The sequence below is a fragment of the Pempheris klunzingeri genome, chromosome 18 (genome assembly GCF_042242105.1).
Source record: "Pempheris klunzingeri isolate RE-2024b chromosome 18, fPemKlu1.hap1, whole genome shotgun sequence".
Taxonomy (NCBI): Eukaryota; Metazoa; Chordata; class Actinopteri; order Acropomatiformes; family Pempheridae; genus Pempheris; species Pempheris klunzingeri.
In genome coordinates, this window is record NC_092029.1 from 6,286,697 (window position 1) to 6,305,678 (window position 18,982).

General features: G+C 41.5%; 1 protein-coding gene across 1 annotated transcript in view; it reads left to right on the forward strand.

Moving 5' to 3' along the window:
• atad2b (ATPase family AAA domain containing 2B) overlaps window positions 1–18,982 on the forward strand; it is a 66,854-nt gene that overhangs the window by 15,146 nt on the left and 32,726 nt on the right. The window contains exons 20-24 of the mRNA XM_070849175.1: window positions 3,502–3,637; window positions 4,979–5,172; window positions 5,269–5,428; window positions 8,098–8,220; window positions 11,200–11,328. Coding sequence (XP_070705276.1) covers window positions 3,502–3,637; window positions 4,979–5,172; window positions 5,269–5,428; window positions 8,098–8,220; window positions 11,200–11,328 — 742 coding nt within the window. The remainder of the gene's footprint in view (window positions 1–3,501; window positions 3,638–4,978; window positions 5,173–5,268; window positions 5,429–8,097; window positions 8,221–11,199; window positions 11,329–18,982) is intronic.

An 18,982-nucleotide genomic window follows, 5' to 3' on the forward strand; every position in this document is an offset into this window, starting at 1 on the left:
TGAGCCCCACGATAACTGAAGTAACGTTACCTCACTATTTTACTCCTCAGTCTTGCATCGTTTATTTGGTTGTCATTGAAATCGTGTCACTGTTCAAGTTGCTCATCCTGATAGTGGAGAGAGCACAGATTTGTTTGAGTTCAGTGGAGCGGTAAGTGCCACAGGGTCATGTAGTAGTGACTTCATGACTTTTCATGAAATTTTTAAGCCGAAAAAGTAAAAACACTGCACTATTGTATTTACTATTGCAAAATGATTTCAGGCTTATTAGTTCATCCATAGTGCCTTAGATAACTTCCAAGTGCACATCAGCTCATCCGTGTCATCTGTGTTTTGTAAACACAACTCTTAGGGCAGTAGACATAAACATCACTGGTTATTTTTCTTCACTGGATATAAAACATTCAATGGTTGCATCAAAAACTCAAAGGTGAGTTTTCACTGTCCATCCATCTATTTTCAGTACAACCGTCCTTCTCCCTAGCCACATCCTGCAGCTCTTTTTTTGGGGGACCCTGGGGTATTCCCAGGCCAGATGGGATGTAATCCCTCCACTGTGGCCTATGGTCTCCTCACAGTTGGACGTGCTACAACACCTCCACAGGGATGCAACTCGGAGGCATCCGAATTAGATGCCTGAACCACTTCAGCTGACTCCTTTGACTGTGAAGCAGCAGCAGTTCAACTCTGAGCTCCTCTTGGCCGCTTATATCAGTGACCTCATTCTTTTGGTCACTACCTAAAGCTCATGGCCATAGCTGAGGTTTGGAACATAGATCGACCGGTAAATCGAAAGCGTTGCCTTCAGGTTCATCTCTCCCCTCACCACAACAGTCAGTATTATTGCTGATGCAGTACCGGTCTGCCTGTCAATCTCACGCCATCTGGACTTTAGTGTGTGCTTTAATGTCCAGATGTCGTCATCAAAATTTGCTTTGTTTAAGACATTTACAGCACTTTGTGCGATCGCTGCTAGTTTCTGACAGCATTAAGGTACCATCATTATCAGACAACTGTGATTTAGGGGTGTCTCAGCTTTAGCTGCTTTTTATGTGGATTACATGAAGAGGTATTCACTCAAGCTGCGTTTTACTGCCATCTTATTTTATACCTGCAGTACTGATTTTTTTCCTTAGGAAATTGAGATGTAGTAACAGGGCAGTGTCAGGCCGCCTGACAGAAATGTTTTAGTTTGCTTTTAAGTCACTTTCTGCAGTTAAGAATTGATCATGCTAGCAGAAGAGGTGTCCAGTTTTGTTTTATATTTGCTCTACCCAGCCAGACACCCCCAATATTCTTTGAACATTCAGCTCTCTCTGCTATACCCCCTCCCTCTTTTTAACCATTCATCTAACCAGACATTTCTGCTATAATTCCATGTTTCAACGCCCCTGCAGCCTTTATCGTGATGAGAAAAACTGAGAATCATTACCTGCTGTCTGCTACATACACGTCTTCCATGCTGTCTTCCTTATTTTTACTCTATTCTTACTTTTCTTTCCCCTCTTCTGAGGAGAGAGCACAAAATCCAGGGAGAGAGGATATGAAAGAGAACAGAAGGCAATGTAGAGAAAAAGAGAGAACAAACATGTTCTGGGTAAGGAGAGGATCGATGTGAAAGACAGATGGGTGGAGATATAAAGTGGAGAGTAGGTGCCTAGTCAGCAACAGGGCTTCCCGTCGGGAGTGGCCTTGAGCTCCATTAAAGATGTAAATTGGGATCTTTGAAGCCCCCAGTAGTCCCAGGATAGATGCACACCAAAAATTAAGATAGCTGGAAAAAATCTGCTCATACTTATATTAACTTATCAAAAAAAGTTAAATAATAGGTGGACTACAATAGTTTTAAAAACAGCTCCATTCCAGCTGTAGGTTTCCACTTAGCTATTGCTTTCACCCAGAAAATACTGGTAGATTTACGTCATACTTGTCCATTTTCATGGTATTATAATTTAGAATATAGTAATGTGTCATCTTTTAAAAGCATTACTGATTCATAAAACACACTGGACATACATGGTGAAATTGTCCTTTAGCATAAATCATGTAGTGGACAGATTACAATGAAAAATGTAGATGTCAAAGAATGAGGTCCTTATGTGATCATAATTTGTGATTCATTTCTTGATTGGGCTATGCTGTCATAAATCTACAGGGCCATTAGACTAGCAGAAGCATTCACCAGCTGTCTTGTCCTGATGTTGTAAGGTTGAGTGGGACTTTGTTACTGGGCTTATCAATTAGCGGGGACTCAGACAGAAGCAGCCCTGTATTAAAGCAACACATGGGGCAGCTTTGGTGGGCACATGTTGTTTAAGGTACCGGTGAGACAATGAAATTCGATGCAGGAAGTCCAGTTGGAGTAAGGGATAAATGAGTTTAAAGGCTTATCAGATGCCAAAACACTGCACAGCCACTTGTTCTACCCAACGATGGCAACTGTTTTAGCGTTGCTGTCACTCCCAACGCTTGCAAAGTAAACGGCAGAAGTACTGCCCTTGCATCACAAATTTGTATACCAGAAATGTGCAATTGCATGTATTGCAGTAAAATTTGGGCAACCTTGAGTCCAATATTGGACATTAATTCTCCAGCTAAACATAAATATTAAAGATGCTTCTTGTAGCACCTTTACACACTTTTTTTTTATTTTTTTATCAGTGACATTTGTTCATTTGTTTTGTTTATTCAGATTTATTATGGCCATATGTTTTGTTCCTGCATCCAGTAGTTTTGTACATTTTAACTTAATGTAGTAAAGACATATTTCAAATGTCTGAAAGCATTAAAATTCAATGATTAACACCTGGGTTCACATCCTGATACTATTAGATAATTTGCTTTTTCTCATCTTTAAGGCGATGCATCAATGACAAAGTCTGGATGCACACGTTGATCAGGTGTCATCTGGTCTCTAATAAAAATGGCCGACAACCCATTTACTTTTTTCCACTGATGCAAGTAATGTGGACAAAATATTTCCTCTGTTCATTAAGTCCAGAACTTTCTGCTGCACTCAGGCGTGCTTTAGCTTAATGTAGTGGCTGATCAAAACAGGCACACCAGCTACACACTGCCTGCCCAGTGCCCGCTACTATATGTGGCACACTTGCTTTGGAGTAATCAGTTTGATTCAGTGGGTATATAAAAGTCAATGAAATTAGACTAAAATGTAGTATTCTCAAAATCTGAATAATTTTACAAGGAGCTAGAATTGAAGAAATGAAAGTAGTAGATTAAGTGTGCTGCCCTGTGAAAAAAGACAGGAAGAGGACAGAGCCTGAGACATAAACTTCCCACACAGCCACCATAGTTTATCACACTAGGCTGATTTTTTTCTGCTATTCCTGTTCATAGCATAAATCTAGCTAGGGGCCAGCCATGGCATTTGTATCTGCTGTTCTGTGGTTTAACTGTCTGTTTTTGTTGCAAGAGGAGTTGAATTGGAAGGGATAGTATTATATGGTGGCCACTGAAGTAACTCCTTCACTGTACATACAGGTGAGAAGTATGTTCCAGAGGACCTATGGGGAGGTTGTGACGCTGTGCCCTCCAGGAGAAGAGGACAGGAGGAGCTTCTTCTCTGACCTGCTGCTGGTCCAAGCAGCAAGACCTCCACCACACCTCAGGAATAGAGGTACTTACTGTACTCACCTAGGCATACACATGCAGGATGAGACGGTTGTGACTCATCTCTGCTGTCAGTCCTAGAGGGCAGTGTTGTCTGCATGTGCTTCTTTCCTTCCCAGCTCTGCTCTCAATCTTTCCCACAGTCCCTTTTGGATCCAGTGAAAGGCAGAGGAGCAGATGTTGTTCGATTGGTAAATTTGAGAGATCCTCCTGTGTGTGTGTGTATGTGTGCATCTAAGTGTGTGTGCACCTAATTTACATTTGTACAGTGGAGTTACATGTTTGACATGCTTAGAATCTTTTTATTTATTATCTTTTTATTTTATTTCACTTAAGATTTAGAGTAGATGCAAACAAAATAGAAATATTGAGTGTAAGTGTAAGACTAGCCCAGTGGGAAGCTTTTATTTTCCTGGACATCTCTATTTCTCACCCGTATCAAAATCAGCCATCCTACAAATCACACCCCATCCACCCCTTCAACTGTCTTTGCCCTAGTCCTCAGTGCTCCCCAAGCCTTCTGGTCTAGTTCAGTTTGAGCGAACTGTCCACCCAGGCTTTCAAATGGAAATGGTGCCCAGCGTTCATCTGCACTTTCCTCATTGATGCAAGGCAGGGGTCCCTCGCTTTACTCGCCCGGTGCTCTTCAGGGGTCCTTGCCTGACTAAGACAGCAGTCTAGCTTCCAGCAGAGAGGCCTGCAGAAAAGCAGGGAGAGGAATTGCTATGAGAGGGCCCGGCCGCTATTAGCCATAATTAGAATCTGGGTTTGGATTGCTGCTAGTGAGCGAAGCGGCTCGAGATGCTGTGGAGCCTTCCTAACGATGTCGGCAGATGCCTTGGGCGAGGACGGGTGCCTTGGGAGAGGAGGAGAGGATATCTGCTTGCCTTGCTAGATCACTCTGTCATTGGCCAGAGGCTATTCCTTAGTGTATTTCAAAACCTGTATTTGGGAAGGAGTGTTGCTGTATTATTTTCTTCAGCTGCAAAAATCTTTCAAACATGTTTTTTGTCCTGGGGTAAGTATTTTTTGGTCTGTGTCTGCAGTGATGTTCAAAGGAAAATGGTCAGGGATCAGGTTTGAGATGAGACTCTCTGGTTGTTTAATTCCAGTCAATCTTCTATCTGTGGGTTTATATTTTATTGTTGTATGTTTATTTGTTGTTGTGATTTTTTTCCCCCTGGGGCTGAGGACTTTGTGTTTTCTTGCTATCAGCCCAAAGATTCTTTATTTTTTTCTCTTATTGTTGTATCTTAAGCTCTTGTCAATAGATGGAAGCTGTGTGAAAAGTTAAGTTAGCGTACTTCTCTGTTTTTGCCTCCAACTTTTTTTGGTCTTCTCCCAACAGAGAGGTGTAGAGAGGTGCTGCCAGTGGCAGAAGCTCCAGGCCCCAGGGTCCTGTCAGTAGAGGAACAGCGCCGCCTGGCTGAACAGGAGGAGAACACACTACGGGAGCTCAGGCTCTTTCTCAGGGACGTGACCAAGCGCCTGGCCACTGACAAACGGTTTAACATCTTCAGCAAGCCAGTTGACATTGAGGAGGTAAACTCCCATTGGGACCTTGGTATCTTACTCATAATATAACGATGCTGGGTTTAGGCCTCTTTGAAAATCAACTTTGTGTTTTTTGTATGTCAGGTGTCAGACTACCTGGAGGTTATTAGGCAGCCTATGGACCTGTCCACTGTCATGACCAAGATTGACACACACCAGTACCTGACAGTGAAGGACTTCTTAACGGACATCGACCTCATCTCCAGTAATGCTCTAGAATACAATCCTGATAAGGATCCTGGAGGTGAGAAGAAAGATTACATGACCTTGCATAAAAACACAAACATAGGGTGCCCTACATAAATGCACATGCAATGTACACATTAAAATTTAGGTGTGCAAAATTCCCATGGTTGAACCCCACCAGTCATTGGTCCACTTGTACATAAATGCAGTCTGCTGCAAGTAAAAAGTTCATTCATTCAACATAAATTCAGAGTTGCATTTCTTTTTGTGCTAAGATAGGCTAAACACATCACAGAACCATCACTTTATTAATGCATAGAAATGAAATTAATATTCATCACTGCATCCAGGACTTGGTCAGAAAGCAAATAAGTGAATTCACCCAAATGCCAAAGAATTTGTTTAATCTCCATTCTAAAACTATCCCTAGAACTGACAATGAATATCTATAGACAACATGCCACATTTCTATCGTTCCCATGAAACGCTCCCAATGAAAGTCCCTTGATAATAAGACAGTATTGAACTATCCAGATAAGTCTGCCCGTGTGTTTCTGTCGTTATTGTTGTGTTCCATTCGGCTGTCATTGTTTGAGCAAAAACTAATTAAATTTAAAACTTAATGACTTACGAAGAGGGCTTCCAGGCAGTAAAATTGCAGAACCCCAAGATGGTTGTCTTCAACTTGGAAATTCAAATGAAATGAAGCACATGCAGCCCCCTGCTGAAAATAGCGTTTTCACAGTGTAAATCATGCTTCGTAGCAGAGAAAGTCGCTGTATAGGCATGAAAATTTAATTGTGTCTTGTATTGCGGTTTGAACAAATTTTTACCCCACCCCCCTTTCCAAAGCCAAGTATGGGCTTCATAATGAGTGCTGGAAAACACAGGAACACACTGACACAAACAAAGAGGCCTGTTATTCGCAATGTCTTACAATTAAATTGGATTTATACTTATTGTTTAAATGGTGTACTTATTTGCATGACGGGGGGGTGTCCATGTGTGGAGAGGAGCATGTTTGTGTACACATGTTAAAAAAAAAAAAAAAGACATGAAAGGTGAGAAGAGCTTGTTGCACAGAAGGAAAAAATGTACTTTTCTCTCTGAATCAAATCCTCAACAGCAATACCATGAAGTTAACTGAAAGATGCATACGGTTGGTTTGCTTCAGACCATTCAAATGATATAACCATTTTAATTCTCGCCTTATGTGTTCAGCCGCACCGGTTTCCTCACAAGGATATAGCTGCCTGAAGCTAATGGGAAGCAATTCTCTGCCAGCCCAAAAGAATAAATCATATCTCTGTCTTTGCAGTCGAGGGTCTGGGTCATCTGTTGGAATGTAGGGTCTGCAAATGATACACTAAAGGGGAAAAATGCAATTAGGCAATTTAATAAAGACTAACGAATCCTCTTCCCTGCTCACCCAATGCTTGGCCCGGGGAATATGGCCCAGACCCTGGCACAATTATGCTGCTGGGGAGGTTCTGCAGCAGCTCACAGTGCTGGGAAAAAACCTCATTATCCCTCAGTGGTCTGTTTCTCCTTGTCCTTCATGCTGTCTTCATCATACCGTATGCACAGCCATGTTGGCTTCCTTGTCTTTTACCTCCACACTGTGCTAAATAATTACCTTGTTGCGTTAAAAAGGCTGATATCTCGGTCAGTATCACAAATGCTTCTTTGTTGTTTGAGGGACATGGCGATGGGAACCTTTTTGACCATGAAGGAACACGTAAGCAGCAGTGTTGTATGTCTGTTTATTCTCGTCTGTTCTAGATGGAAAGGTTAGGTAGGCCCATAAGGGTGCTGATGAGTTCTCGGCATCCCACCTGGCCTTTGACACCTTTCCCACTAACAGGCATTTTTGTCCTTAAAATGCACTTGCATGTACACACACTCAGACATACCCTGTCTGTAGAAAAGCGAGCACATACGCACACACAAATTGCCTCCATTGCAATTAGGCAGCCATCCTCCAATTAGACCAAGGAAGCTGGCAGATTGTGACCCCTCTACCACACTCTGCCTGAACTGTTCTCCCTCTGCCTGCCATAATGAGAGACTGCCTGTTTACAGTGGCTATGCTTTTAGCGTGCCTCTTCAGCTCAGTCTTTATTTTCCCTCCATGGATGCGGGAGCTGGAGAAAGGGAGGATTTAATGATGCTGTGGTGCATCTAAGGGACAAGAGGCATAAGAGTTATAAAGGTGTAAGGAGCGTGCCTGTGAGAGAGAATGAGTATGTGTAAAAAAAAAAACAAACCAAAATAACGTTAAAAAAAGATTTTAGATGCAATAACATTGCATATGTGCCTCTGTGTGTGTGTGTGTGTGTGTGTACGCACCCACCTTTGTCTTAAATGAGCGAAGTGGTGATATCAAGACTTTCATGCGTGCGTGAGTTCTGCCCACTAACATTTCTCACCAAAGCCCGCTCTATCCTTTTATTCAGACTGTGAGAAAATGCCACAATCCCCTTTCTCACAGATACAGTGGAATGGGGTGGGCTTGCTATCAACTCTTTGCCTTACATACATGATCGTGTGTAGAGAACATGCAACATCAAACTGCAGTGCTGCACAGGCATTGATGGCAAGAGAAAAAGTAACTGATATCTAAAGGAAAAACTGTCGTGCCATGCCCTTGAACACACGTCAACACAGAACCACAATTTTGCGATTTGTGATACCAGTGTTGTGTTTCACTGTCTCCTCCTTTCTCAGACAAGGTGATCAGGCACCGAGCATGCAGTTTAAAGGACACAGCCCATGCTATATTTGCTTCGGAGCTGGACCCCGAGTTTGACCGCATGTGTGAAGACATCAAGGAGGCACGCAGGAAGAGAGGTAAGAAAATCACTTATACATTGCAAAATGGACAAAATGTTTTTCAGTCATTGGGGGAAAAACACATCAGCTGTTGCATCTGAAAGTAAATTCCCATCTCTATACCATTGTACTAGCAAGAGGTGAGAACTTAAACTTTGAACATGATGGTAAACTTTTAATGACTCCAGTTACATGACAAATAGTTGTTATTTTGTCTGCACTACCCGCGTTATCAAAGGATGGATCATTATATTATTGGTACAGCAGACCAATTCGGCAGACCAATAACACTGAACTTAAAAGCACCATTTGTTTTTCTAAATGTACTTTATAAGCATTTTGGAAGAATTCTCACTCACTTGAGTAATGAGGCATAGCCAGTCCATATTGGCTGTATAGTTCCTGGCCTTCCCTCTCACCCTCTATCTTTTTTGCAGAAAGTCTTTGATGGATTATTCCCTCTTTTAGGAGACAAAAAAAAATCTGTAGGGTTGCCCAGTAGTACTTGATGGAACAGTTAGTTTTTAATGTAGAGAATGTGGTGCAGAAAGAAGCAATGCCCCAGGCTCCTGTGTTCCAGACAGTACCTTATGTGCTAGCTGTCTGCCTGGCGCTCTGCATCTGTACACTCACCAAACAGCCCCAAGCACTGAGTGGCTTTAGTGTAAATCTAAATTAGGTTTATGCACATAGAAAAACACATATACTGTATAATGTAGTCGAAGGATACCCTTAAAGCTTTTAAGACTTTTATGCAGGTTGTCGAATATTGAGCACAAAGGCATGTAATCATATGCAAATATTCCTGTTGCTATACTTACTCACATGGAAATATGCTAATCAACACACTTCCTTACATTGAACAAAGTGTCCACATATCAGTGCTCACCCATAGCCATGTAAAACAGTGTTTAGATATAGCTGTCAGTAAATTAAAATATTCATTAAACTGAGCTAGATCCAACTTTGCACTTGCCAAGACGGAACGTGTCTTTGTAAGGTTTGCAATGCACAAAATATTAGACTCACCTGCCTTACAAATTGATATCGGAAGAAAGACAAGGCGGCGCAGTGTCACTGTGGGTCCTTGCACAGGACGCAAGTACAATGGAAAAATTGCACTGACTTTACATTATACAATATATGTTCATCGCTAAGCCAAGATTACAAATTCAGAAAGAAATGTAAACACTGCTTTCTTTTCCTTTTCACTCATTGCCCATGAAGAAAGTTACAGGCATAAGAGAACAAAACCATTCTACTGCATCTGAAACACATCTAAGTGTCTAGTGCCTTCTCCATGAAATATTCTTTATCTTTACCCATTCAAAGAGACGAGACACTGTTGCACATTATTTCCCTTTTTTCTACTGGTCTGTAGCAATTTGTTTTTTGGCTCAATTTTCAGGAGCATTTTAAAGTTCACAAGTGTATTGAGGGAACTGCTCAGGAAGGCCAGATTTCTCTTGTAAAGCATTATCTACAGCGTGCACAGTCCTACCCCCTGAGGGCCTATTGACTTCTGACTTAAGCCACAGAGGCCTGACTCCTCCATGTCAAGCAGAAAACCAATCAAAGAGGAAGCAATTTTCCGAAGTCACTCTGTTCCTTTTGATTTCCTGTTTTTAGCAACTAAAAGCGCAGCATGCTAAATGAATATTGCAGGAGCAGAAGTCAACTGGCTGAGAAGAGGAATACAGCACTGTAAATATTTCATCTTCCAGTGAAGGTCCTGCTATAAAGCCATCAATTAGTCCAGCACTGCATGATGTCCAATTGCAGCAGTGTTCAAAATCCAATGTGCATCTGTGGGGATTTTCTCCCCCATGACAAGATGAAAGGAGCTGTGATAAATTTGGCCAAAAACTTAAATATCGCTTGATGTCAGGGGCTTGCATGTCTCTACACTCCACGTTTTCTATTCCTGTCATGCTCAACCTCTTAGACTAAAACGTATAGCTATCGCAAATTATATTGTCAAAATTTTTCTAGTAATATTTGTGCTGATTAACATGTGTTTGTACCTAACTCAACATATCATAAACCTAGTCACTCACACACACACACACACACACACACACACACACACACACACACACACACACACACACACACACACACACACACACACACACACACACACACACACGGGATGCCTCTCCATCACTGAGGCCAATATGGTGTGCGTGCGTCTTGATGCATTGCCAACGATCAGATACATTGAAGATGCATATAAACCAACAATGTGATATTCAATTCAATTCAATTCAATTCAATCAGTGCAACAATGACAAAAAATTATAGTAGCAGACAAGACAGCAGGCAGTACAGCTGTAGCACAAAATAATATAAATGAAAAATAAAGGTAAAGTAAATAAATAAAATAGAAATAAGGCAAACTAAAAACTTAAATATAAGTAAAGGTTAACATACTAAATTGTGGTTAATGCTCTAAATGCTAAAATGTTGACACATGTGATCCACCCTTATCGCAACACAATGTGATTTGACACAATACAAAAGAATACACTGCAGTGCAATTCAATATCGTACAGAGAAATTATTCCTTTGGTTGTTTTTCAGCAAACAGCAAATCATAAATTAACACATTTTTTCTCTAGTGCTGCAATTTAGTAAGCATCTCATTTATGCCGTTTGTTCACAAACAGGCCTTTTCACAAGTCTTTCGTGGTGCAAAAATGTAAATAAATGAAAATGTGAAACTGTCGGTTTTATGATGGCGCACGTCAGGTTTACCTCTGACGGAGATAAAAAAAAAAATCACAGGCTCACTTTTTTAATTGGAGCAAGTGCATCACGATCGTTTATGCCAGTGTATCGGTGAATCTTACCATGCCTCACACACACACACACCAAACTCTACCCTGCCAGCAGTATGTCTCAGAAGTGTTTTCCCATTTGCACACACACAATTGAACATGCACACACAAAGAGTATTGTCTGTTGTTGGTAACTGATCCTCCGTGGGCACTGCAGACCTCCAGACGCCAGCTCAGTTGACGGCAGCGCCGGGTACTGTGGCAACCAGAAAGCACCACAATGCAGGAGAGGATCAGGCCAGGAGCAGCACTCAGGGCGAGGCCACTGACAAACAGTGCACCACTAGTGAGTATTCAAAGTATTCTTTCACACCACAGCTCTTATATGATCACTACACAGCCTATACATGGTGATTGTTGTGAACCACAGAGTGATCATGCACACGTGTCCCCTCCACCCCCCACACACCCACATTATGGGACAAGTTAAATGACGGCAATGCTGGTGCCACTGCCAGGCCACATGCTTGTTGTTTGTTCTCAGAATCTCTGAAAGTACACTTTTACCTCTCTGTTTGACTCATTCACACTCAAACATTGGCTCGCTCTCTCTCGCCTTGTTTTTTATTCTGTCTCTGATGCAGCAGCAAGCAGCTGTATTGTATTATAACAGTATACCAGATGTATGTGGTGCAACACACCTGCCTGTTCACACATACACATGTACACACATATATTTCTCAGCAGTGGGGAAGCAGCACAGTGAGCTGCCTCATTAGCAAGGCTGCTCTCTCCTAACCACTCAGAACATGACCACGCCACTGAGCAATTACAAGCCCACCTGTGGCAAACGGCAGGTGCCTAAGGGTGAAGGAATGGGCAGGGGGCAGACTAATGAGGCTGTTACCTGAACGAATCAGAGGTAAGCAGATTTTAGATTTTGCATGTAAAATGAAAAATGCCCTCTGGCTTGCACGTGGACAAAATAAGGAGAGTGAGACGTGCTAAAAGAGGCGCCTTTAACAGTCATCATGCGATGCACCAAATCTAGATGAGACATCCAGGAGTGTGGGTGCAGGGTAATGTGGCATGTGTGGTGACGCTCCTCTGACTGAGAAAAAGATTGCCCATTGTCTGTGCAAAAGATAGTTGATGCCTCTTCTGTGTGACACCGCCTTATCTTATATAATGGTAAAGAAGTGACATGAATTGATGTATTGGCTGAGACCGTAAGCTATTATAAAGGTGTGGTTGTTGTAGCCAAAGTTTAGATTGATTTTTGTTTGTCTGTGTAGTACAACTGTCCAACACAAGGTGGCGCTTTTCCCTCATGACAGCATTCCTAATGGAATCCCTGCTGTGTGGGTAAACCATTCCTTCTCCCAGTGAGATGGCCCCCTCTTGAGAGATGAGGGCCTCTGTTGGCCACCATAAATACTGTAAGGCTCTAGGCATGTCTAAGTCTGCTGCAGTTTATCTTCTCCTGCTAAGCCGAGAGAAAACAGTTTTATAGTAGGGAGGTAATATTTAGACTTGTTTAATATTCCCACCAAATAATTCAGTCTAGGATAAACTAATGGGGCTTTGTTGGAAGATTGTAACATCAGACTTGATCCAGTAGTTTTTCAAAGATTTAGTTTTGGGTTAAGGGGCGGTGATGTAGATACATATTATGCACAGTCTAATGCAGTGCAGTACATCATGGTCATTAACAACAGTCTTTTGTCACATGATATTGAACTGGTGCACCAACTAAACACATCTCTGTGTATATTATCAATGCATATGTATCGGGCCTACAAGTAACCGTTAGTAACAGTATTGATTAATGTATTGCTGATCAAACCTATATAATCAACTATTCCTATTCATTCACATATCTGTAACCATGTTAAACAAAAGCAAAGCCAACTGATTAATTGTGTAATTCAAATGGGCCTCTCCGTGTTTTTAAGGGTGACAGCTGCATATGCTACTTTTTAGCTGTAGCTGTTATCTACAAAGCCAAGTGTCACAGATGCGGACCACCAATTTAGATGCTCTTGGGAGAGTCGTTATCAGCCTCCACCAGAGGCTTAATTAATTAGGCTAACTCAGGTGATTAATTTGTGACATCGGCAGACAGTTCTCACCTGGAGCACCTCAGCAAGGCAGCTATTAGGCTAATTGATCACAGAGTCAGTTATGTCTGAAGATGTGACACAGCTTCATAATGAAAGCGCAGTGCATCTGTCGGAGGACATGCCAGTTTCTGTGTCAATATTGAAGAAATAAACTTCATGTGATTTGCACCCACTGTAGCCAGGTCATGTCGGGGTTGTTGGCTTTCCCTTTCTCGCCCCGTAGAAGGTCAGGACACATGAAGGTCAAAGTTATCCTAGATCATTACCTGCAGGGAGAGGCCTATCTGGAGCTGTTTTGGTATCTGCACTTCTATAGGGCTTTTATCTGGGCCACCTCTCCCTCTCTCCTTCCATCCCCCTCTTCCGTTTGCCTAGAGCTGAGAACTGCCTGTGACATTCAGATATAAGGGAGAGTGGCGCTACGGATGACGTGCACTATTTGGAACCATGGCGAAAGTTACGCGAAAGGCTTTTTGAAAGCTAAGGATATTTCTGAATCAGGTGTTAAAAGCAGTGGCCATGGATGAGCCCGGTTGTTGAGATCTAGATGGCTGAGGTGGCTGCTGCCGCTGCCAGGTCAATCAAGGGTAGGAAGAAGGGAGACCTTGCTGCTGTTAATGCACAAGAAAACAGGAAGAGGGATGTGGTTTCCATTAGTCTGCATGGATAGCTTTGTCATAGTTTCTCTGCTCACTCTCTCTCACAGCCCTTCTCTCTACCCCCTCCCTTCCCACTGCCATTCCCTCCCAGGAGTAGCAGAAAACCCAACGCCCATTACATGGGCCACAGCCCTGGGTTCATTCGTAGTGCATCACCACAAGGATCTGGTTCATATGGAGTGCCTTGGTTTCATTCATAATTAAGTTATATCAGTTATTCGTATTCACTCATGGCTGTTTTTCTTTTGTGACAGTCAGATGGCATATGCTATTGATTGCTTAACTAAATATCGATGTCTGATTCCCTTGCTTTTCTTGAATGTCATACTCAGACTTAAGTGGTGTGCTACTTTTCCAGTTTGGCAAAAACCTTTCTTATTCTGTTTTTTTGGCATGGTTCACCAGTGTTTTTCCACTGCCAGTAGACAAGATTGTTCTTATTCAACTGTTGAACTGTTTGCGGAAGAAAAGAATAACGATGCAGGCGCTGCATAATGTGTCCTCTGCGTCACTCAATAGCACGCCCAAGGCAACAGCTACCAGGCTGCATTCATCTAGATGGAACACTGCTGTGTCTTGCCTCTCCGCTGCCTTGAATCTCACATCACAGTAAACAGACAGCTCCTCTCCCCATTGCCAGTGTCAATCCATCACAAGACCTTGATGGGATATTTAAAGTCATAATAAACACTTCTGCTTTCTTTTACCTCAGGCTGAAGTAGTTACTGTGTAAAAAGGATGGCCTGGATTTTTGCTGCGGACAAAAGGACAACAGGCACACAGCCTGTGACATGCTGTCATGGTTACGGTGAATGAGGATATAGGTTAATAGGGAGGCACTTTGTTCGTTTAAGAAACACAAAGCTCTGTTGAAGACATTTCTATCAATTTATAGGGGTATAAATCACATGGATCATCATTATACATATTATATTGATTCTTTTGATAATATGATATATTTGCCTGCCAGAATATGAATTAAATTGCATTCATTTCAGGCGATTGACATGAAATTATATCATATGCCCAGTTAACAAAGTAAGTTACATTTGCTGCAACTGAGTCCCACTTGACCAACAATCAATTATTGATTTCATTCACTTGTCTTTTTTTATAGAGAATATTAGCATGTAGATATTAAGAAATAATGTTGATATTCAAGGTTGATATAGTGCCCCTTAAGTAAAAAGAAAAACCAGATGTATATCCATGATTCATAGAGGTAAGCTCTGGAATCTGTATAGCTGAAAGATGACGATACTGATCAGCGTTTTCACTTTGCATCGGTTCTATTGGGGTGTTGTTAATTGAATCGCTATACCGATCCACATCAGTGGATTCTTACACACCTATTAGTTTTATTTTCTCATCTGTGCCTTTTTAGTTTATAGTGACCTTTAGCTTTAAAGCCAATGTGTTTTGCATGTTAACTGATGTCTATACTATTTATCAAGCATTTGCTTTGCTTGCGGCAGCTGCAGTTGTTACCATTGTAGATTTTCTAAAGCTTTACTCTGAGTGCTACGTTTGACAAAGTGAACTGAGGTTTAAATGACGTGGACATGCAGGTGACCAGCTGACAAACGTAAACACCCTTTGTGTCCAGAAAAGGTTATGGAAGACTCCTCCTTTTTTCCTCTGCTACTAGTCTTGTCTGTAGCTCTCTCACATTTTTCTTTTCCATGCCACCCAATCCCTCTGATAGAATGCTTTCCTCCGTTATCTCACATCCTTGGTTCCAACTTTGAAAAATTGGGAAAAAATGTGATAATCAAATTCTGTCCTGTAGTGCATTGTGTCCTCTTTGGCAAATTGATTTTAGAAAATGTAAAACTTTTCTTTAAAAGAATGTTTTGAATATTGTTTTAGTCTTTGAGCTAACAGATTGCTATTCAAATTGGATAATTTATTATTATTATATTATTATTATTATTATATTTATATTATTATTTTCAGTCATCATATTTTGCACATTTCAGTTTCCATTGCTCTTCTGAAGAGCATCTGGCACATACTACAGGTGATGAACGGCTATTCATTTCTTCAACTTCCAAAGGGAAAAAATGGGAATATACGCGTGTGGTCAACATCAAAATACAAAGTATCTTGCCTGAAACTGCATTGTTATTATTAGTTATTAGAACTGGACACTGATTCTCCCCAAGCTACGTCTCGACTACCAGGCGAAAACAATCTTGAGTTGCACACTCCGACACCCAGCGGCACTCACTAATAAAATCCATGCAAAGCCCTGAGTGAATAAGCGCTGAGCTTAAGCTGCCATTTTGTGGGCACAGATGCCTCTTGGATCATTGTGGCGCCAAGCGTGAAATGAATGTAAAATCATCCATGATGCCTCTTGCCTCCATTTATTGTTTTAGGGTGCAGATGAGCTGACATCAGTGTTAGTGTCTCTGAAGATTCATTCTGTGTCTGTGGGTCTTTTCACTCCCAGCATATCCCAGTGTGTAGTTGTTGCTGCGAGCTGAGTGTACACAGTTGACATGGTTTGGTGGCGATCCTCCTCACGGGATTTTAATGTCTGGTTTTTATTACTGTGCAATGCAGATAACCATATATATTATTGTAAATAGCTTACATTTCTGCCGGAAACAAACGAGCCTGGCGAGTTGCACTGGAAAGATTGAGCGTTGCTGCTCATTGCCTCCGTGCATGCCCGATGACTCCAAGCTGTGATGCCTCAGGTGATGGGAAGGGAGACAGAGAGAGGGAGGGAGGCTTTTGCTTTTGGATCCATATGTGATCTATGCTAGACAGAAAGAGAGTTATAATACTGACAATGCCCCATTGTGATGAATGTTTATTGCCTTTTCGAAAGCTAGGCTTAGTAGTATACAAATGATGTCAGGATTAGTGCAACGGTGTGTTTGTAAAATACTGCCAATGTGTAGGTGAATTTTTTTTTTTTTAAATGCAGTTCTTCCTTCACCTGATGTCAAAGCTTTGTAAAGCGTAGCAGCCCACATACAGTGTCTAAACGGACAGGTTAATCAGATGGCTGGACCTCAAATGACACACTCATTGTTTTGAAATTGTGTTTTCTTTCTAGGAAAATCTGTCCATCACAAATTACATTCAGAGGCGTCCATGGGTGGTTTGTATTTTCACAAAGCGCTGGCTGGCCTGCAATTCCAATTAGAGTGGATCTGATGCTGTGCTTTCAATGATAACGGATCTGTCTTCTTTTTTTCCCCTGCTTTTCTCCAACACCAAAGAGAAGCCCAGCATCTCAGCATTTAGGCTGTACTACAGACAGAAGATTATACTAGGCCTCCTGGGCTTTTGCTCTCATTGTTTTTTTTTTTACCATAGTGAAGTCGATTAGTCAATTTCGGTAAACATCAGAAGCTGGTAAACGCCAAGCAGCCTAATGGGCTGCACTCCCTCTTTCTGCTTGGTTCCGATAAGTTGTAATTGACTGGAACGGTTGCATAAACATGATGCATTAGTGCTTGATTAGTTTAAATGACTTATAGATTTGTTTCTGAGATCCAAATTATCTTTTGGACTTATGCACTACTCAAACCCAGCTTGATGGAAAGTGAACTGCTATCTGTTTCCCATTAAGGTTCACTTTTTATATAATGTGACCAGCTTGTGTAGTACAGTTTGGATTTGAGTGCACTGATGTTTTGATGAATCAGTTACTAGTTTTATGTTTTTAGTTCTTAGGCGTTGATGGTTATTGGCAGTCATTGTGATGCGTATTCTTTTTCAGAATAATAGTTAAGCTAATATCTACATGTTCTGGGGAGGAGATAAATTTCCTTAAATAGAAACTCGGTTGTTCGTGCTCAGATCTCCGGGGACTCTTTAAGAGATGGCCACATTAGGCGACACAAGTCTCATCAGACCACCATAAGAATAGGAATTTGCACCAGCTGGGTTTTTAATTACATCAAATTACTTCTTGGATTGCTCTTATCCAGGCTAATCACAACATTTCCATTAAACCCAAAGATGAAAAGCATTTAGTCTCAACATAGCTGCCCTTTTCGCGCTAGCCAGTCGTTAAGACATGTAATGACAGTCAGGGGCAGTTATGTAACTCATCAGCTCTCCAGTACATGATTCAGACCTGTGAATGGTTCATTGTTACCCAGCTTCTCTGTGGTATGTCAGTTACTGGTTAATGGTTCCATGTTCATGCGGCGTTAACATGACACATTTCAGCAAGAGCTTTTCATGGTTTCATGAGCCAGTTGTGCTCTTTGTTGTTGTGGCTCATCATGCCATTCAGGGACAAGTGGCTGTGAATTACGGTCTCTCTCACAGACCTTTTTGATGGTTTTAAGTAAGCCTTTATTGTTTGATCAAAGCATTGTTAATCATCCCTCCATTTAGAGTTGTTAACTGTTTTATATTTGTATATGCATCCATACTTCTTGCAAGTGCAATCCAATCCAATGTCAACACAAACTACATCAGAAGAAATTAGAATACAGTTGAATCGCTGCCATTCTCGTGATTTTAATTAAAATGTAATGTTATCACCCTCATAAGCTTTTGTAGTAGATTGTATCACATCATGAGCTTTTGTGCAGTAGAATCCCTTGGTCTGCTTCACCAAGATTTTGTTTACATAACAAAGGCACAGCAGAGCAGGAAAAAAACAGCAACAGCTTCCCTGGAAGTCAGACGGTAACAGAGCCCACAGGTGTATAAGGTGGAGCAGTGCTGGGGTATTGATGCTTAGGAAGCACCAGCAGTGTAAATGACAGTTAAGAATGAGTAACTCAGTTACCAGTTTAATGGCTTTGCATTACCATTTCCAACTAGATGGTCTTCAGTCTGTAATGGAAAACAGTACAACTTAAATTGCCTGCCAGACTTCCAGACAGTTGACATGCTCAGTAAGACCTTTTTTGTGAAAAATAAATGTTAATACAGGTTTTTATTTTGGTATCAGGCACTGTTTTGCTCACTGCCTTCAGGCAGAATTGTTGAATCAGCCAAAGCAAGAGCTAAGAGCTATCAATAGTAACCCCCCAGCAGCTCAATGTCCAACACCAACTACACCATTGGGTAGTCTGAGTAAGGATTACCCTCAGTCTAGACACTGTCTGAGAATATTGAAGTCAGTTAGTGGAGGACCTGCCATACAACCAACCCTATGTCCCATTTTTCTCTTGAGCAGAACAAAACAATGTAAACTGTTACACTTAGGAATTGCATTTTTATGCCTCTGCGCCAGTGA